The following is a 21452-nucleotide window of genomic DNA, read 5'->3' on the forward strand; positions in this document are numbered from 1 at the left end:
GAACCTTTAAGTGAATTGCTTCAAGATGAGAAAAAGGGAGGAATTTTTGTCAGTGCTCCTCCTATTTCTGAAAGAAGAATTGGACGTGATAGTGTGTAGAGAAGTGCAGCTTTCCACTTGGTGGCTAGTACATAACAAGACTCACGGGGCTTTTTTCTCTACCACTTCCAGAAGGTCTTGGATCTTCTACACTGGCCAGTCCAGGCTGCTCCAAATTCTTTCTCCCCTAGAGACGGGGAAGTTTTATGGAGGAGGTTCTCAGCTGTGATAAAAATGGATTTTCTGGGTAATTTTCAAGGCCTCTTGTCTCCTTCCATAGCTCTTAATTGGGCATAGGGTAAAGCTTTCCCTTGGTATCTGGCGATTGTGCAGAGTATAGAATTATTGACCCAGTTCTCCTGCATGTGGTTAGTTTGTTTAAACCATAGTACCCTGATAGCAGGAGCTGTTTTGTATCCAAGCATATAATAAAGCCAGATGTGGTGGAGTCCTTGGGTTAACTGGGATTTTATGAGTTCGGCTGCAGTGCTTGTCCTTCAACAATAATAAGTTGTTTTCAGCTCTCTTATCGGGAAAGTCTTATGACATGTTTTATTTGTGTGTGTCAGTGTAAAAGAGGAAAAGTCGGAAAATATATTTTGATTGCATTCTTCTGTAAACACTGTTATTGTTTTCTCTTTTTTAATTTCTTGCCTCACATCTTAGGATGGTGATTCCTCAGGTCACTGTACCCTTGAGGCAGGTAGGTGAATGCATTAATTAGAAGGCAATGTGTTAACCATTAGAAAACTATTCTCTTTCCCAGTCTGCTTGTATACTACAACATATTTTGTAAAATTTATAATATAGGATATGAAATTAACTGGGAAATATTTTATTAAATCCATAAGTTCAAAGTAAACTCTGAACACTGTTATGCCTCAGGGGACCTCTGAGGGTTGCATGGTCCCACCCTCTGCTCAGGAGGGCTGGCTTGGATCAGATGGTTCAGGAGTTGCCTGGCTGAGTTTACGTGCCTCCAAGGATAGAGATTTGACACCTCTTTGGGCTATCTGTTCCAGTGTTTGGCTAGTCTTGTTGTGAAATTTTTTTCCTGATCTAATTGGAATTTCCCACGTTGCAGCTTGTCCCCAGTGCTTCTCATACTTGCAGTGATTACTTACAAGAAGACTCTGGCTTTATCTTCTCTATACCCTACTCTTAGGCAATTGAACTCCAGAGTAAGATTTTACTTTAATCTCCTCTTAAGACTGATCAGCCCCACTTCTCTGACTCTCATTGTACATCATGCCAGAAGATTTAACAGAATCACCTACAGTAATGTAGTTTTGTGGCCCTTCATACCTGATGAAACTCCTCTGCTTAGCTTAGAAAATCTGGTGGACTTCAGTCATGAGGTCACTCCACGCCTACCAACTTGTGAGATGCAATACTGTGTTGGGCTTTTTGTACTTTTGTGTTCTTGATAGTTCCTGAACTTTTATGCAAAAATATTTACCATTCCTGTTGCTAGTGTCAGAAAGCAAATAGGAAGAAAATAACTGTGCAGAAATTATATGTTCTTTTTCTTTCTATTTGATTTTCTTTAGAGGGGTTGGGTCATGAATAAGTCACTAAAATAAACAAACCTCAAAGCAGTGTTAATCTTAACAGCTTAACATATTTTAAGAATTATGTCATGACATTCTTTTTAGTATTGGACGTTGTCCTGAGCTGCTAATAATAAAATGTTTTAGCAATGAATAAAAGTGGATTCTATTTTAATCAGTGCGAATATTCCAGGGTGCATAAGCTCCTCTGAAAACTCACAGGATCAAATTCTGCCCTTGAAGTAAAGTGAAAGGTTTGCATAGAAGTCAGAAGACTAGCTTTGGTCCATAGTATTTTGCTTGGCTTGGTTAAAGATATGCTGGATTCCAGAGAGTATTTTAAAACATCGAAACATTTGTCTTAGTCTGTTGTGCCAGTTACTACTCTGTTCTGTGTGTAGGCAAGAAAAAACGGTCAGTGTTTCAAAGGAACAGATCTGTATAAGTGATCATCATGCCTTAAATATTGTCTATACATTCAGTTTAAATTCAGAGTGTAAACCCAGGAGTATCTTACATCAGAGAGTTTTAACCAGTGGTGATGTTAAGAGAAGTTTGTGCTCTTTTTCTCCTCACCTTTGTTATACAGCTGTGCTTCAGTTTTAAGTATGCCAAGGCTGCAAATGAGTTATTCAAACAAGTGTTACACATTTGTTTTGCATATTTTTAGTTGGTTTCCAAACGTGTTTGTGTGATGTCCTTTATAGAAGTCTTTCAGCTGTAGCTGTTACCCTTCGCTTTCAGTCTCTGCCATGGCCGCTGCTCTTGCACAGAATGTTGTGGTTCCACATTTTAGATTGCGCTCAGCCTGAGGCTGATGTGGTTGACCTGTCCGATGATTGGGCTGGGCCAGCACAGAAGGCTTTCTTTGAGCTGTTCTTAGCAAGTGAGATCAAGTAGCTCCTGGCATATATCAACTTTAACTGTTGTTTTAATTTTTTGTTCTCTAGTTTACTTACATTCATTGCATTGATAACCCTCAGAAGTTACAGAATGTCAGCATCACAGTCTGACTTTGTCTCCTGTGACCGAGTGCGTGGTGCCAGCAGTCCTGTAATGAAAGAGAAATACAACTTTTTACGTGCGTTCTTTTCCCTACTTAGTCTGCGGGAAGGATTGAGGAGTACTCAGTCATTTGGAACATTTTATTATTTTCCACATGTGATATTGCAATAAACACAATATTTCTTTCATAATAGAGTTTCTGTGGTGCTACTGCTTGGGGTTTTTTTCCTAATATCTTATGGAATCTTGAGATACTGTCTTCACAGTATCTTTGTGGGGTGCTAGAGGTTACCCCACACACTGTGCCTAATGGTTAGTGGATTGAAGAATAGAAATAAAAGCAAATGTTCTCTAAGGTATCAGCAAACTTTGTATGCCTGGACTGAGAAATTTAGAAAATAGTGTTTATAGAATTTGTATTCAGACCCATATTCAGTGGAATATTCCTGGAAACTCAGAGTATTTATGACTTCCTAAATTTAACTCTTGGCTTTCAGAATTCATAATTGATGAGCACACAGCATCCACCTGTGAAAAATTTGGTTTGTAGGGCTTGCTTTTCAAGAGAACTCTGTTTCTGATGTGGGAGTAGTCTGGTTCTCTGTGGTGATTTTTAAACCTTCCAGCCATGAAGCTATTTTGTCTATATCAGCATTCTGCACTTCTTCCAGATATCTTCCTCTATACTGAAAAAGCTGCTTTTTTCTTGTATGAACAGTTGTAATTCAATTTATTTTCTGTATTACAGTGTGCCTTTTTATCAGAGAGTACCAGAGTTGTTTTAGAGTTTATAGAAAGAATCTTAAGGCTAAATGGACAGATTTCATCCTAAGATATTTATTTTTATCTTATGAATAGTAATTTTTCAATTACATGGTAACAGTAGTTTTAACTGAGAGGATTTTTTTTAAACACTGGGGGAAAAAACCCCAAAACACCAAAACCTTCCAACAGTCACATAGAACTGTGTCGATGCTAATTTAGAGAGAAGCAAAGAAGTATATTTTGCCAGTATGCAATGTCAAGGGAACATTAGTGTACAAAAGTGTTGGATTAAAGGTGTTGGTATTTTTACCATTTCTAGATATAATAAAATGTATGTAGCAAGGACTTGGAGAATTTCCATGTAAATGCCTAAAGACATAATTGGGAATTCGTAATACTCACATATCTCCCTCCCTCAGTTAAAACACTTCTAATTATGATATCTGGTTTTTCTATGATAATGGCATGAATAGTTTCCAGTCCATGTATGTTTGCTGGTCCAGTACTGAATGAAATAAACACTGTGGGAGCAGATTTTAATCAGTTTAAACATAATGGAGAAATTTAAATTTGAATGAATGACTGTGGAGCATGGATTTAGAACCATGTTGTGGAGCAATGGAAAAATATTCTGATCCAGACTCCTTCTTGGAGAGATCTAATCCAAGTTAGATTGTGTTGCTCAGGATGCTATCCAGTGGCATTTTGACTTTCCAGGAGTGACACCTCTCAGCCTCTTAGGGTGGTCTGTTCCAGTGCAAACTGTGTTTTGTGTTTGGGCTTGGGCAGGAGTTGCCCACACAAGCTGCTTCTGTGTATCCTTCTGTGTATCTGCTGATTTTCTCCCTCGTGGGATGAGCCATGCATATGCTTTAATGAGCTTGCCTTTGACTGACCAGCTGTCCTGTGCTCTTTTGTCCTTCAGCATCCCATGTGAGCCTGACTGCCATTTCCCCACAGAAGCCATGCTCTGCTCTCCTGCTGTCCAGTGTCAGTTTCTGTTTGCCTTCCTCACTTCCCTTAACTTTCCTGTCACACATGAATGCTTACTATTAACATCTGTGAGTCGACACAAAAGAGTTATGAACTGTTTGCAAATAAAAAGTAGGCTTGGTATTTTTTTAGGTGGAGTACTTTACGTATGAGGGTTGGTTATCTGGGAGTAATGTCTGCTTTTGATGTTAAATGTCTCTGCAGTTCTCTAAGTTTTCAATAACCCATAACCTTAGTGTTTTAAGCCATTTATTTCTAGGTAGCAGGAGTTTCATACAATACATTTTATCTAATATCGAAATATTAACTTTTTTTCTTCACTGAAATGCCTCTCTTTCAGATTACGTATTTTAGTCTGTGGTATTATAATAAGCAGAATCAGCGCAGATGGGTAGATTTGGACAAGCCTCTGAAAAAGCAGCTGGACAAATATGCCTTGGAGCCAACTGTGTATTTTGGAGTAGTGTTCTATGTGCCTACTGTTTCTCAGCTTCAGCAGGAGATTACCAGGTAAACTTCTTACATGTGTCTAAAAATTTGCTTTCAGCATTCTGCAATGTATGGTTTACTTAAAAGGTGTGTGCTTTCCTCTCCCCCACCTTTATAGAAATGAAAATTACTTGAGGCAGAATTTATGTTCAAAATGTGTATTTATTTACCTTTGGAATACTTAAAATATGTGATAAATTAAGCAAAGAACTAACTTCTTTGTGATCTTAAGAATCTGTTCAAACCTGTTTTAAGTAACAGGCAAACTTACATGGTCAGACTTTTGATTGTTTTAGTCTCTTTATGTTTGTCTCCTTTTTGTTTGTTTTGAAGAGCCATATGTTGCTTTTGTGGACATCCATCCTGTACAAAGCACGTGCAGATTTTATTGAGCTATGCTTTCCTTTGTCTTGCTTTCAGTACTTTCTGTACTTTCAGTACAATACATTGGCAAGCTACAGGCTAAGTTTCAGCTTGTGACTTTTTTTGTGTATCACTGAGCCATAAATATGGATGCTATTTCTGATATTATGTACACATTTCTACTGTGAAACTGGGGAACATCTCATAATTGGTGCTGACTACAGGGGGAAAAGTAAAACTGAGCATTTATACTGACCAGTTATTCTTATGAGCCTATACATTGGCTTCTAGTGGCTTAATGTGTATAGTTGTTATGATTTAATGATTCTTTTTAATAGGCAAATGAGTACAAAACCAGTAACTGGATTACAAACATGTATTTGTTATTTGAGAACTATGTGCTTGCATTAATTAACCCATTTAAGCTGATAACTTCCAATGGGCCTTGTTTTGAGTAGGGAGTTGAACCAGGTGATCACTCAGAGATCCTTTTCAATTAAGTTATTCTGTGGTTACATGAAACTGTGTTTATATACTGTGTTGCTAAAATACCCTGCCAGACACCTTTCCTGCTAAATGTGGTGTGAAAGCTTTTCAGGGAGATAAGCCTCTTGGTGCAGACACTGCTGCTGTTATTTATTGCTCAATGCTTGGCAGCTTTAGTGTTCGTTTGATGTGTAATTTCTGAAAGATTTTATTTTTCCTGAAAACTCTAAAGTTTTGTGCTATTTCTCAGCAATTTTACTGGCTTGAAAATCTTTGATTCAGATTCTATGTTTGTTGGTGTACGAGGATGTATTAAAGTAAGATAAATGTCATGGTGTTGCACTGAATAGCTAAATTGCCTGAAAAACCTTGAATAATCTTCTCTGGCATTTATTTAAAGAATATGATGTTTATGCTGGAGCTTTAACAACAATTTTACAGTGTGCTGCCAGGTAGAAAGCAGACATCTATGTGTCAACCTTATACTCAAGTCCTATAGGATGGTACTTGCTTTGATATGTGATAGTAAGAGTTTGGATTAATTTCAGAAATCTGTGAATTTTTTCATGCCTTTTTAATATAGATGAGGTTGAGCATGTTTAAGCAACTTTAATGTACACCAGGAAATGGAAATGTCATAGATGAAAAGAGATGGTATTTGTGCTATCTCGAGGTAACGTTAAGATTCTTCATCTGTATGTTTACTTTTAATAGTGTTTCTATGGAAAGGGTTTACATTCCACTTCTTGACTGGGGAGACTTGTTTCCCCAAATGCCTTGATATGTGGTGGCTTTTTCCTTTCTTTGTTTTTAAGGCCTGGGTTTAGTCCCATCTGTTCTTCTGTGTGTTGTATAAGGATGTCATGTACTATTTTATGGTGTACTGGTTCTTTATAGTAAGATCCTGAAGAGTCTAAACAATATTTATGAATTGTCACTGTATTTAACAGGCTAGTAAACAGTGAGGGAAGAGAGCCAACAATTAATATAAATAAAATTTATGTGGGGTTTACCTGAGCTTTCTAACCACTGAATGATTTATAGCACATACTTCCACGTTCTCAGTATTAAAGCCTTACTTCACAAAAGTTGACATACAATATGCCATTGTATAAAACCAAGAAGTTTTTAAACCTAGGATTGTAGAAGACAAATGTACCTCTTGGACAAGTCTGTGTAGCTGTAATGGCAGTTTTGAGGTGTTTTGGGCTCAAAGTAGGGACTTCCATGGAGAGCTGAACGGGGGGAAGAAAGGGAAAAGTTAGATAAAAGAACAAAAATGGTGCCTTGAAAGTCAGAACAAAGTGCAGTCAGAAGTTGTAATGCAGAAATGAAAGTCACTATCAGGATTGAGTACAATATTAGATCTACTGGAATAGAAGGCCGTAATACAGCAACAGTTTACTGAACGTTGTTTAGACACAGTAATAACAACATTAAGGACAGAAGAGGTAAAAATAATAATAAAAAAAAGAGAGTATGCTAGTAGATAGAAATTGTGGAGATTCTTAAGGATCACTGATTCTGGAATATGTGAAAGTTAAGGGAGGCAGGAGTTAACAAAAGCCTTGAAATAGTTGATCTGAATGATGAGGGTGACTACCCTCCACTCAAACTAGAATGCAGAGAGGAATAGGAAATGCAGGCATATTAATCTGCTCTCTCTTTAAATTAAGAAACCTCTGTTAGCTTTTTCTTTTTCTTTTTTTTTTCCATGTAGGTATCAGTATTATCTGCAATTAAAGAAAGATATCTTGGAGGGCAACATTCCTTGCACACTGGAACAAGCAATACATTTGGCTGGTTTGGCTGTTCAGGGTAAGTAAGGAATTGTGCCAACTAGCTAATGTTGCATCAGAAACTCTGATGATATATTTTCTCTATTGCATGTTTTCTATTTATCACTCAAAGACCCAACTCAGTTAGTTAAGTGCTTTCTGAGCATACCCCTGAGTCTGGGAAGGCTTCTAGCTCCCAATTTCTGCATATCTGGGTGCAGGGAGCTGTAGAAGTCTTGTGAGCCAAAGGATGCTCCAGCTGCTCTGTGCAGTATTTGAGTAGAGCTGAAAGTTAGAGCAGTCTATTGGTGCTGTACTGCAAGTGTCTGACAGGAGGGAGTAAAGAAGATAGAGCTGGAATATTAAAAATTTATCTGGGGAAAGCTCTGAGACAATCTGCTGTAGCTGACCCTGCTTAGGGCTGAATCTCAGGAGGCCCCTTCTTAACCTTAACCATTCTGTGATTAAAAAATCAAACTATTGAAACCTCAAAGTACTAAGGAACTTGGATTCTGATTGTTTTATAATTTCTTCTTCTCTAACCACAAGGAGTTTTATCAATTTTTATGAACAACGTAAGAAGATGGGATATGTTTTTACCATTCCTCTTCCTAAACACTATTGGTTAGTTTATTTCACTGCTTTACTTCCAGATCACAGTTCAGTAGGATGGAGAGATTTGCTACTTGGAGATCCTGCTGCAACTAATTGGGTGTTAAATAATTTTGTTTAAAATGTTTGACTCCAAGAATTTTTTTCTTTTTTTTTTTAGCTGATTTTGGAGACTATGATCAGTATGAATCTCAGGAGTTTTTACAAAGATTTGCTTTGTTTCCAGTGGTAAGTACTTAGTTTAAATTGACACATTTCTATTCTTGAATTGAAAAATTTAAATTTAAAGCTTTCTTAAAATTGGTAAAAACAAATCATTATTAATAAGACTCCATGATCCATCCAGCTTACTGCTCACTGGGTTATCAGATTCAGTGAAGGTTTTCTTTGAGGTTGGGGTGAGATACCACACCTTATATTACACAGAAGTAAAGATGTTGCAGGACCTTTTCAATTTTTTTGTATATTACACTGAGAAGAAGGTTGGGTGTAGATGGGAAAGTGAGTAAAACCACTTCAGAACAGTGTTTATGCTTTTTGGGTTTATTTGTGTGCATATAACAGCATCTGAGCTTCAATATTAGAGTGGTGAGTTGATTCACCTCTGTAAGGAAACTATAACCATTTAATTTTGTAGAACTTTTTTTGTATCTCATTGCATAAATGCTGTCTTACCTTAAGGGTTGGCTACAAGAAGAGAAAATATTGGAAGAAGCAACACAGAAAGTTGCCTTGCTGCATCAGAAGTACAGGTAACATGCCTAAAACTCTTTATTGCTTAATTATGATCTTCAGTAGCTCAGAAAGTTGTGAATCTCAGAAGACAGTGGGATTAATTTCACCTCTTATTTAAATGAGTTTTTCTCTAATACTTCTGCATCAAAGTTACCAGATATTCTACTGAATGAAAGTGAAAAGACAACAGAGCACCTAGTAAAATACGTAAGAGGATTTGGCTTGAAAATTAAGGATGCAGGACAATATTAAATAGTGTGGTTTCACCTTTATGTTTCTGAAACTTTCTAATATGAAGTTGTGACTCCATAAGGATATTTCTTGATAAACATCTTTGACAGATAATGAGGGCAGTAGAAATGTAGAGACAGTTAACTGTGCCAGATGGCTTATGATCTTAGGCAAAAGGTAGCTAAGGTGCAGTAGTCCAGGACAAAGAAATGTCAGTTCATCAGAGGAAAATGTTTGTGACTATGTGAGTAATACTGAAAATTTGTCACTGTATTGTTTTAAAACAACAGTTTGAAAATTTCGATTCAATTTATCTTTGAAATGGATTTGTAATAAGATTGCATAGTTAAAGTTCAGCAAAGAAAACTTAATCTGCATGATGTTAGGAAAAAGTGAAGAAACAGAGAGATTGACGATTGAAAAAGTACTGAGAGACATAGCAATGAATATGACAGGATTTTGCAGGTAGAAATTATGACTTTTAGGAGATAACTGAGGTATGTTGGTGGTAGGTAAACACAAGCTTTGAATTCCTGTGACACTACTGCAAGTCTGTGAGAAAACTGTCTTTGTCACTTGGTGTAGGTACAAAAACCGCTACTTTTACCTACAGATCTTGTCCTCATGTTCTCACACATTACCGTTAAAACTCTGTCAGCATTTAGAAAATTAATCTGTCTTTCCTGAAATGTGGAACATCAAACTTCATTGTGAATATTGCTACAGGGAAAATTAAGGTCTTGAACACATGTGCCAGTGTAATCATTCTGAAAAAGTGAGGAAACATGAAGACAGTGGTGGATTCAAAAATGAATGAGATAATTGTCTGCCATTAGAAGATAATTTTAACTGGTCTTTGTTGCCATTTACCCCTAAAGATGCCTGAGAGAAAGAAGTTACTAGAATCAAAGTGTAAAGGCTGAGAAAAATATAAGCCATTGGAACAGATAGAAACAGCATGATTTGATGATTTCCTGGATGTCTTGGGAATGCTTTTCAAGCTTTGATGATGTCATTCAGAGTAAAATTAAGATTTTTTTTTTTTCGTATTGGCAGTAATAGCTGATTGTTGTTTTTATTTGTAGAGGCCTTACTCCTCCTGATGCGGAAATGTTATATATGCAAGAAGTAGAACGAATGGAGGGCTATGGTGAAGAGACCTACCCTGCAAAGGTAAACAGGGCTTTGATCTTTGTCTCAGTTACCTTTTTTTTCCCCTCTTTAGAAGGGTTGCTTCCTACCATAAATAAATAAAACCCCAAACCCACACCACTCAGAATTTTCTCCTCCTGGTAGAATTATAAAAGCAGTTATTTCTCTTGTAACTCTGCTTTCAAAGACTTTTTTCTGTATTTATATAACTTTTTGCAACTTCTTACAGGACAGCCAAGGAAGTGACATATTCATTGGAGCATGTCTTGATGGTATCTTTGTGAAACACAAAAATGGTCGTCCTCCTGTTGTATTTAGGTCAGTATTGTTCTTTCTTAAAATGTGTTTATGTGCTTCACATTTTATATGTGTTCCTCACAAGCATGAATGACTCTTAGATATGATGTGTATTTATTAATTTGATAAACCTGAATATAGTCTTGTGGTTATCACACTACAGTGAACACTGAATTCCATTGGAATTTTTCAATGTAGTGACTGCAGAATGAATGTCTTTAAGCCAGATTCATTGTAAGAGATGAACATTTAATATGCAGTTCCATTGTGAAGCATTTATTAAATCAAAAAGGAGCAATTCTGGGCACACAGTATCTCAAATCCTGCGATGGTCACATCAATTTATGTAGAAATACCCAGTTGTAAAATTGTTCAGGAGCTCCTTTCATGTATTATAAATAAAATAAAGTTTGAAGAGTTACATGATAACATTTGTTTCATTATTTTGGATTCATACATTTTTTAGTTTATTATTTAATGGTCTGTTAACTTGTAGACAGCAGTGTGACTTTCCTAACACTTAAAATTCAGTCTTCTTGTGAAATGGCTTTATCCTCACTTACTTCAAGAGGAGTTGCTTGGGCATCTTTGGGCAGAATTTGAAATAAATTTTAAAAAATACATTTTTAGATTTTTAAAAGATGAGTCTCAGCAATTTGTAGTTATTGCTAGAGCAAGAAAGGCTTCATTCTTAGTGAACTTTAGCTTTCTAGAATTGAATCTTTGAATCTAACAGAAATCTTGAAATCCCGTGGTCCAACAATTACTGGAACTTCACTACCAGTTCATTTTTGGGGTTAGAGAAAGTAGCAACTGTGCTTATTTCTCTTAGTAGTTTTGTTTAACAGAATTTATAAATTCAGTACTGTTAAATGTCCTTCACAAAATTTCTGTCTGCTGTTGATAGGAGAGCTGATGCCAAGCTCTTTTTAATTGTCTGGAGTTGTCCAAGTGCTCTACTCTACTTTCTTGCAGTGTTAGACAACAGCTATACTTTTCAAGCACAGGGGAGAGGAATAAAGCATTGTCCATGCACTTTGCATAATTTCCTAAAGGGTTGTGGATGCAGTGTCTGTAAACGTAGAAAAAAAAAAAAAAGCACATTGGGATGCATCAGAAAAATATTCATGTTTCAGTTTCAGCATCCAGTTTCCTGCTCTTTGCTTGTTTGTTGTATGACTATTGGTAATTCCACCATGGATAGATGTATCATGCATAGACAAATGACCAATAGTATAATTTACACAGGCTGGGTTGTGGTTCAGATTGTTCAGGTAATTTCATAATTGTGTCCACAAATGCCTATGAACTAAGGCCTTAAATTTGAGGGATTTTTATTCTACATCAAAATGGGGACATTAGTTTTCTTTACCTCATGCATATGATTGGGAGTAGCTATAGAAAATGGTGTCAGACTTATCTATGTAATGAAAATGTGAGTCTTATAAATACCTTTAGAAAGAGTCCTATATCTTTCATTCTTCTTCCATGTGTTTGTGCACTGCAGAATCTTCTTCTAATGAATCAATTATGTAAACTTTATTTATACTAACATAATACTAATGGGTCAAGCTCCATTTATATTTAACAAGAAGATGAATAAATATACGATATTATATTTTATGTAATCCATCTTTTTCTCATCTGTCAGTGTGCAACAGTTCTAGAAAATATGTATAATAATGCCTTTGTTCAGTGTAGATTTAATTTCTTTTTTTCCTGGATTGTATGATTTGCTTTCAAGGAGTTGGGCTATTACAATTTACCGATAACTAAATTTATCTAAATTTGATTTTTTTTTTTTAAAAGAACACTTGAAAGAATCTCAAGTGGAAGACAAGTAATAAACTTAATACTGTACATATTGAGCATTTTCCCAAGTTAGTCACATGCGCATTTTCCTTTCAGCAGCCATTTAATGGGTATGGAAGTGATGGCCTGCAACTTGTTCAGATAGATTAATGAACCTTTTCACAGAATCATAGAATATTCTGAATTGGAATGGGCACATCAGGATCATTGAATCCAGCTCTTAGCCCTGCACAGGACCATCCCCAAGAATCACACCGAGTGCCTGAAAACCCTGTCCAAGCACTTCTTAAATTCCATCACTCTTGGTGCTGTAACCACTTCCCTAGGGAGCCTGTTCCAGTGCTCAACCAGCCTCTGGGTGAAAAGTGTTTTCCTGATATCCAACCTCAACCACTCCTGGCTTAGCTTCATGCTGTGTTCTTTAGTCCTGCCACTGGTCACCAGAGTGAAAAGACCAGTACTTGCCCCTCTGCTTCTCCTTATGAGTATGTCCTCAGCTCTTTGTCCATATTCTTGGTGATGGTTTTGTTCTTCAGTTGCATTTTCTGTGGTTTGAAAATCAGAGTTTGCCAGTAACATTTTATCCCTTTTGTCTGCAGGTGGCATGATATTGCCAACATGTCCCACAATAAATCCTTTTTCGCATTAGAGCTGACCAACAAAGAAGAGACAATTCAATTCCAAACTGTGAGTACATTTTTTTTTGTGCTAAGACATCAGTAAATATAAACACAATTAAGACTGATAATTTAACTCAAAGATTAAAACCTACTTTATGTATATTTAGCAGCTTTGAATTGTACGAGTGAGCCAAAAGTAATAATACAGTCTTTGGCAAGCTTTTTACAGGAAGGCATTAAAATCAGATGTTTTATGTTGAATACATTGACACGTTTGGTCAGGTGTTCATAAACATTGTCATTCATTCCAGTAAAATTTGTAGCATGTTTTTTTGACTTTTAAATCAGTGGCAATTAAAGGTAAATATGGTCTTAGAGCTTTGCTGGAATGGGCTATGGGATTTCTTCCAGAATTAATGTTATGTGGCATCTGCCCTTTGATTTGTCAAAAGGCAGCTGTTGACAGTCTTTATTAACTTTTTAATCTTTCTTATTAACTTTTTAATCTTTATTAATTGTGTTAGTATTACAGCTGATAAGAGTGTCTTCAACAAAAGGCTTCTCCTCTAAAATTTCATAAATCTAATAGCAGTGTTAGGTTGGAGTGGAGGTTTGCGCCTGCAAAGTAGAGTTTTAGGGAAAACCTGGTGACACTAATGAAGTTACATTAAAACAAAATAGGTCAATGCTAGTTTAATCTTAAAAATTTCAGTGGCTTATTTGAAAGCAAGTAAAGGGTATGCATATATGGCTTAATGCATATATGACTTAATGCAAATTTTGCCTTTTTTTTTCTTTTTTTTTGGCAGGAAGATATGGAAACAGCAAAATATGTGTGGAGGATGTGTGTGGCTAGACATAAATTTTATAGACTAAATAAATGCAGCCTGTAAGTAGAATACATTAGCACAACTCTTGTTGCCTTGAAGCTTCCACTGGGAAGTAAAATCTTCTTCTACTTCTGTAATATCTTTACTGTCCTTTTTAGATGGTAGTAATTAATGACTTGGGTTAATTTTCTTAATCTTTCTTTGAGAAAACACTTATCACCAGTTTTTGAAACACTTTCTGCTTTATGACAGAGGAAAATATTAAATACTTTCCAACTGTGAGCATTTGGTCTTTGCTTCTGGATCTCAGGGCTGTGACAGACTTCAGTTGCTTTGGGATCCAATATTGCCAGTGCTTGTGAGCCACTGGAATCACTCGAGTTTTGGCCTGGGTTTGGGTGGACTGCTCTGAAAGGACACTAGAGGCTTTCAAAGGGCGGGAAGTGTATGTGAAGCACTCCTGAAATGTGCTGGTTTGACAGCTGAGGGGTATGTGGTTCTTTAGATATCCATGGAATCTGCATAGCTCAAGTAGCACCAGTGGAAGGTAAATTTAATCAATTCGTCAAATTAAGTTTAATTGGGCTGGTCTCCAGCTTGTAAATTAACGGCTGGAATCTGAGCTACTTTACTGATACAGCTTTCCTTCAGTTAAGTTTCTTCAGTCAAAAATTAGGGAATTAGAGTGAATATTCTGTCATAAAGGAAGCACGATTCCCATATTCCTTTGTATGTGGGAAGATAGCTGTGGAGGGGTGGCTCTGAGATCTGCTGAGGCCAGTGGAAAGATAATGAAATATTTTTGCCACAGGTGACTCAACAGTGTGTTTAATGCTAATTTATTTGAGAAGTAAGATTACTTTGAAACAGAGTAAACCTCATACCTCAAAGTTTGTAAACCTGACTGCCTTTTGAGAGTGATCAGAAGTATTGGTAGAAGTAGTGCATTTGTGTGAATTGTGCATTGCTCTCTGAATAATGTCAGTTCTGTAGTTCCATATTGAATGCCAGGCTCTAGGATTACTTAATTACTATGGTTTCACCTCAGCATGGTTTTGCATGAAGTTAAGTCCTCAAAGAAACTTTTCTGATTATCTCTACTCTTAAAATTTCCTGTTGTCTGGTCCTGCTGCTGAAAACTGTCTTATGCATGCCTGTATTAACTTCAAGGTTTTTTTTTCTTAATCTGTACATACTTTATCTTTAGAGACTCCCTGGACTCTCCACCTGAGGAGGGCTCTCAGAAATCTTCCCTCATTCTTTCCCTTCCACGCTTTCCAATCCTTTCTCGTCCTTCACTTCCTAAAGGGTGAGCTAAACAACATCTTTCTTCCTGAAAAATAACATTAAAAAAATAAAAATAACATTAATATTATGCTGCTGTCTTTTGGCCTCCATCTTGCTGCAAGACACAGAGAACAGGTGCAGTGTAGGGTAGGGGGAAACGACCTTAAGACTCACATCCTGTGTGCAATCCAACAAATTATGAAAATTCATTACTGTTAGCTTGAATGTTAGAACATACGAATCCTCATGCAGTATAGTCCTGCTTTCCAGTTCCTGTAACGTTACAGTCCCTTAGCAGTTTTACGTCTGACTTGTAGAATAGGTAACTCACAGTATGAGATTTTATATGGGGTTCAACTTTGGAACTTGTCCCCAGTTACTCCACTGCTTTTTCTGCCCTACTGCAGTGCTTCAGGGACATCTCCTTTTTATGCTTCATAGAGAAGAGGCAAACAAATAACTGAGGTATTTTGATCCTGGCTTTGTGATTTTTGCTTTGTGATGGTGGTTTATGCACAGAGCTTTTTCCTTTTGAAACTTTTGGGGAGGACTATTTAACATAGGCCTGGCTCCAAGAAATGTAGAGTGATTTTAATTGAACTTGGGAGTGCTTTCCAGTGTTTGACATAGGTCTTCCTATTGTTAAGAATCATTTCTTACCATAAAATTTCTTCTGCAGACAAACTCAGCCCGTTACAGTGAATCCTGTTAGGAGACGGTCTTCGTCCAGAATGTCTATGGTAAGGAGTGCAAATAGATTTAAGTTTGCAGTTTTATGGATTTTAAGGGACTTTGAATCAAATATTAGTGTCCTTCAATGAAATAAAATGAGCAGTGAAAAAGATGAGTCTAGTATGTGAGGAACTGTTTCTGACTTGTAGAAAAAGCTGCTATGTAATATATAAATAATGAGATTAAAGTAATTGCAATGAAAAAATATTTTAAACATTTCTATTTTTAGTTTGATCACTCTGTCTCTAGGAGAGTGTCCTAGATGTCAGATGGCAAGATACAGTCTTGGTTTGGTGGTGTGTGTTTGGAGTTTTTTCCCCAGTTCTTTACTTACTTTTTGTGTGACCTCACAGGAGAAATTTCCATTGCAGATTTATATATATAATATATATAATATTATACATATATAATAGTATACATTATGCATAAATTTTTTTCAAAAATTACTTTTTAAAAAAAAATCAGTTCTTAAGTAATAGTAGGATGTTTTCTTTCTTAGCCTAAGCCTCAGCCTTATATGATGCCTCCACCACCTCAGCTGCATTACAATGGTCATTATACTGAACCATATGCATCTTCCCAAGGTAAGTTCATTAAATCCACCACCACACTACACAACTTTGGAAGGCAAAAACTACAGTTTGTATTTGTAGCTACTTTATTTAGAGCTGAATAAATTAATAAGGTGAACATGGGGTAGGTTTGTACTAGAACACTCACTGAAGTGCTTGCTGCTGCTCTAGACATACAGGCTGATGTGAAATACAATCATAGAATCAATCATAGAATCCTTTAGGTTGGAAAAGACCTTTAAGATCATCAAGTCCAACCATCATTGCAGCACTGTGAAGTCCACCCTAAACCTAAGTGCCACATCTACATGTCTGTTAAATACCACCGGGGCCGGTGGCTCCACCACTTCCTTGGGCAGCCTATTCCAATGCCTGACCACCCTTTCTCTGAAGAAATCTCCTAACATCCAATCTAAACCTCCCCTCGTGCAACTTGAGGCCATTTCCTCTTGTCCTGTTCCTTGTTACCTGTGAGAAGACACAGACACACACCTCACTGCAACCTTCTTTCACATAGGTGTAGAGAGTGATTAGGTCCCTGAGCCTCTTTTTCTTCAGGCTAAACAATCCCAGTTCCTTCCAGTGCTCCTCCTTCACATCCTCTCCTATGAGAGATGAGTAAAGCTAGTTAACATAGCTTTACTCATCTCTCAAGATGACTGGTGTCTTGTGTGAGTTGAAGCTGACCATCACTTTTTTTGTTTCTTGTATCCATGTTATGGCATTTTGAGATCCTTGTCAATATTGACGTCAATAGCTGCAAAGAGTAACTGAACCCCCAGACAACTCACAAAATTGAAAAATTAAAAAAAAAATAATTGAACCTAGGATGCAGGAAGAGAGGAGTTTCTCTCAGTGTTTACTCGACTACAAGGTGGTGGGGAATTCAAAGGCTGAGGAAGTTTGCAGGTTATGGAACTGGTATATATTTGATTGAAACCAAGAAATCAAAAACCCCAAGCAACCCCTAACTAATATTCTCAAGAAATGTAGACTCCTAATGTAAGTGGTTTACAGAAGAGTCATGGCTGATTTCTTGCATGTTTTTGATTGTTACACATTTAAATTAAAAAACTTGCTACCCTCCAGGGTTGAATCTAATCTTTTGCAAAGTTGTCTCAGTTTTCATAGGGTTCTTCCAGTCCTACTAGTCTGCTGGATAAATAATACTTTAACAACTCAGTGGGAAGGGAATAAGCACATTTTCTATCTAAACAGAGTTAGGCAAGTCTTCATGAAATACAGGTACTCAGCTACATTCAGAATGTAGCTGAATTCTTTCCAGTTTAGTGCTAGATGCATAAACTGTTAGATCATTTCCTTTACCCATCAGAGTAGGTATATGTTAATCTGCAAGCAATAGATGGTGGCAGTTTAAACTGTCTCCAAAATTTCTGGAGAAAAGTTAATTTGATTTTTTTTTTTAAGACCTTGTGGTACTATATCTACTTATGTCATAAGGGGGTAGAAGAGAGAAGAGCAAGAGTTTTTTTGTTTGGTTGTCGTGGGGCTGTTTTTAGTATTTTTTCCTTTCTTTACTGTTTAAACGGATATTACCCCATTAGTGCAAATCCATGTGGACATTCTTTTTTTCAAGTGGTGTGATGTAACACTGACAGGGACTTTGTTGAATTTGGACTGAACCTTAGCAAACCTATCCTAAACAGAAGAAAGCCACTCTTAAACAGACAGTGTTTTCCCATAGGAATTTGAATAATTGAAATAAATATAATAGGTTATTCTGGTCTACATACTTTAGGTATCAACAACAGCAAAAGTTGGGGTTTGGGTTTGGTTTTTTTTCCTTCCCATTTCAATACAGAGCTAAGAATAACTGAGGTTCTCAAATGTTGCTTAGCTATGTCTTAATAGAAGATAACTTTGTTTGATGTCTTGGACATAAAGACTGTTCTTAAACTTTACTTTCAGATAACCTCTTTGTGAGCAATCAGAATGGATACTACTATCACTCTCAGACTAGCTTGGATAGAGCCCCTCATGACTACAGTGGTCGGATCCGCAATGGTAGTGTCTATAGTGCACACAGCACAAACTCCTTGAACAACCCACAGCATTACTTGCAGCCATCCCCCATGTCCTCTAACCCAAGCATTACTGGAAGTGATGTCCTCAGAACTGATTATGTCCCCTCACACAGACACAGTGCACTAATACCACCTTCTTATCGTCCCACACCGGACTATGAGACTGTGATGAGACAGCTCAACAGGGGAATGGTGCACACAGATAGGCAGAGTCATTCAATGAGAAATCTTAACATCAGCAATTCCTATGCTTACAGCAGACCTGATGCCTTAGTTTACAGTCAGCCTGAAATACGAGAACATGCTCACTTTGCTGCCCCACAGTCTAACCATTATCCATTTAACCTGAACTACAGCTTTCATAGCCAATCCCCCTACCCCTATCCTGCTGAAAAGCGCCCAGTTGTTGGGGCAGTCAGTGTGCCTGAGTTGACAAATGTGCAGCTCCAGGCTCAGGATTATCCAGCACCAAATATAATGAAGACCCAAGTCTATCGACCACCTCCCCCGTACCCGTACCCAAGGCCTGCAAACAGTACTCCAGACCTTTCCCGGCATATCTACATCAGCAGCAGCAATCCAGATCTTATCACAAGGCGAGTGCACCATTCTGTCCAGACATTTCAGGAAGACAGCCTGCCTGTGGCACATTCTCTTCAGGAAGTCAGTGAGCCTCTAACATCGGCACGCCATGCGCAGCTGCAGAAAAGGAACAGTATTGAAATAGCAGGCTTGGCTCCCAGCTTTGAAGGAATAAGGATTAAAGAGAGGACCATGTCAGCTTCTGCAGCAGATGTGGCTCTTCCAAGAGTTATCTCAGAAGGGTCACAGCCTAACATTCTGATGGAGAGAGCGAAGCAAAAAGAAGGTGAGCAGGAAGAATGTGTGAACTGTGATCATAAGAAAACCCTTTCAGATGCCACTATGCTGATTCACAGTAGTGAGGAAGAAGAAGAATTTGAAGAAGAAAACAAGGCTAATACAAGTCTTTCTCCTCTTCCCGAAGATCAAACCCAACTTTCATCTGTTATGGGAGGTTATTCTCATGATTCAGTACTGAACTACCCTTATAGCTCTGTTGCTTCATCTGCTGGCCCTTTGCATATTCTTGAGCCTAAATTGCATATTACAGAGGCAGAGAAGAGAATGAAAGATATGAGCCCCGTTCATTTACTAGTAGAAAGCCAGGTCCAGAGAAGAGGGGAAGGACTGCTTACTCCATCCATGTCAGAATCTGATCTTACAACATCAGGGAGATACAGAGTAAGGAAAGATTCAGTAAAGAAGAGACCTGTATCCGATCTTTTGTCTGGGAAGAAGAATATTGTGGAAGGCCTTCCCCCCCTAGGTGTAAGTGGATACTATTCATCTTGTTTTGGGTTATCTGTAGCAGAAGTTGTTTGGGGTTTTTTTTTGGTTTTTTTTGTTTTTTTTTTTTGAGGTTTGGGGTTCTTTTAATCAACTTGAAATGCTTTTAAAACATGTGAATTGAAAGCTACCTTAAGCTTGACCTTTATTTTTCTGTGTTTCCATGATTAACTTTGCTTAGCTGTCTTTTATCCCCTTCTCTGCCATGTCTGAGTTCTGTTTGTGTAGTCCTCCCACAAAAATCCAGCTGTGCAACCTCCATCCATCTGATACACCTAACCTGGCCAGGAACTTTAAAATGAGCTGTTTTAAAGTCAGCTCTAGATCCCAGTTCTGTCCTATCTGTCCTTATCTGGAACAGAACCAATTCTTTCCATTCAACCACTAGCTTTCTAATCTTCCTTTCACAGAAAAGTCAGATGTAGCTGAATGTTTACTTTTTAAAAAAATTGCTTTCTTCTTCTGACCTAAGTGGGGACCTGACACATTAAACAATAAATTCATTCCTTGCATTCTCTTCTTTACTCCATGCCTTTCCCTTTCCAAATCCTTTCCCTTTTGCCTTCTCTTCAAGACATTTTATCCCAGTAAAGGTATTTCTTCCTTGCCATGCCTCTTTCTCCTACTCCAATCTTATGAAGCCATAAATAGTAAAAACCCACAAGTTCCACCTTTCCTATAATTCCCATATCACAGAAGTGTCAAGGTCTTTGTGGATCGTACAGTTTTACTGGTACTCCTTACCACCCATTTTGTTTTAAACTTTTGTCCAGTTTTATGTAGTCTGTGGCAGATTTCAGGTACTAATAGAGGAAGATATTTTTTATTATTATTTTGGCTTTTTAAATTGATTGGTGTTAATTTTGCATGTCTGATTTAGTGTCAAATTGTTTTCTGCACAAATTGGACTGCAGTGGAACTACTAGATATAACTTCTAGTGCTGTGGTAACTTACAGCTGATGCTGCAAAAACTAACATATGCAAAAGCTATGCATTGAAATAGTTACTGCTGTCACAATGTTTTGTCTGTCAGACATGCTGTACATGGAGCTGAACACAATGAAATGAACCTTCATCAGCTTCGATTAATTTTATAATTATGTATGTTTTTCTACATCCCTTCCTCCTGAGTTTTTATGTGGATACTGGAAAAAAAAAAGTGATACCTTTCTCCTTGTGTTCACATATTGATAGTCACTTAGTATTTTTTCTCCAAAAGATACATTTTCAGACAGTAACGTGTCTACCAAAACCATACCCTGCTTTTCCTTTCGACAGTTATGTAAATGTTCCAGTCAACCTTTGAAATTAAATTGATATTACAACTTTTTCATTGGAAGTGTTCAGTAACATAGTTTCTAATGCAGTAACACTTAAGAGTGCCACTGCGTACTACAGAATATTACCTTTTTATATTCATAACTGAGATGAATATCCTAGTTACAAAGCTGGTCCCTACTAATGTTTGCATGTTTTGCTTCTCAGTGAACTTTTATTGTTGTGTTTGTGTTCAATTCTAAATGTGGTCTCATCCTTTTAGCTTTGTCTTTCTATTTTTTACCACCATTTAGCTTTTGAAAGCATTGATTATCATTCAAGCAGCATATGCACTCCTATTTTTACTGTATTTTTGGTAACACATAAACTTTGCAATTGCAGGAAGGATGACATTTTCTCTTACACTTTTTAA

General features: G+C 37.2%; 1 protein-coding gene across 2 annotated transcripts in view; it reads left to right on the forward strand.

Moving 5' to 3' along the window:
- The window catches only part of PTPN21 (protein tyrosine phosphatase, non-receptor type 21), a 37609-nt gene that overhangs the window by 9327 nt on the left and 6830 nt on the right, over positions 1-21452 (forward strand). Inside the window, exons 3-14 of one of the 2 annotated variants that reach the window (XM_027899144.1) lie at positions 4693-4862; positions 7411-7508; positions 8241-8308; positions 8762-8832; positions 10132-10219; positions 10428-10516; positions 12907-12994; positions 13737-13816; positions 14965-15066; positions 15724-15784; positions 16276-16360; positions 18278-19743. In XM_027899144.1, the coding sequence (XP_027754945.1) occupies positions 4693-4862; positions 7411-7508; positions 8241-8308; positions 8762-8832; positions 10132-10219; positions 10428-10516; positions 12907-12994; positions 13737-13816; positions 14965-15066; positions 15724-15784; positions 16276-16360; positions 18278-19743 (2466 nt within the window). The remainder of the gene's footprint in view (positions 1-4692; positions 4863-7410; positions 7509-8240; positions 8309-8761; positions 8833-10131; positions 10220-10427; positions 10517-12906; positions 12995-13736; positions 13817-14964; positions 15067-15723; positions 15785-16275; positions 16361-18277; positions 19744-21452) is intronic. The other variant, XM_027899146.1, reaches the window with a different exon arrangement.

The sequence above is a fragment of the Empidonax traillii genome, unplaced genomic scaffold (genome assembly GCF_003031625.1).
Source record: "Empidonax traillii isolate 1590-97213 ecotype Southwest subspecies unplaced genomic scaffold, ASM303162v1 scaffold646:size549819, whole genome shotgun sequence".
In the NCBI taxonomy this organism is placed as follows: domain Eukaryota; kingdom Metazoa; phylum Chordata; class Aves; order Passeriformes; family Tyrannidae; genus Empidonax; species Empidonax traillii.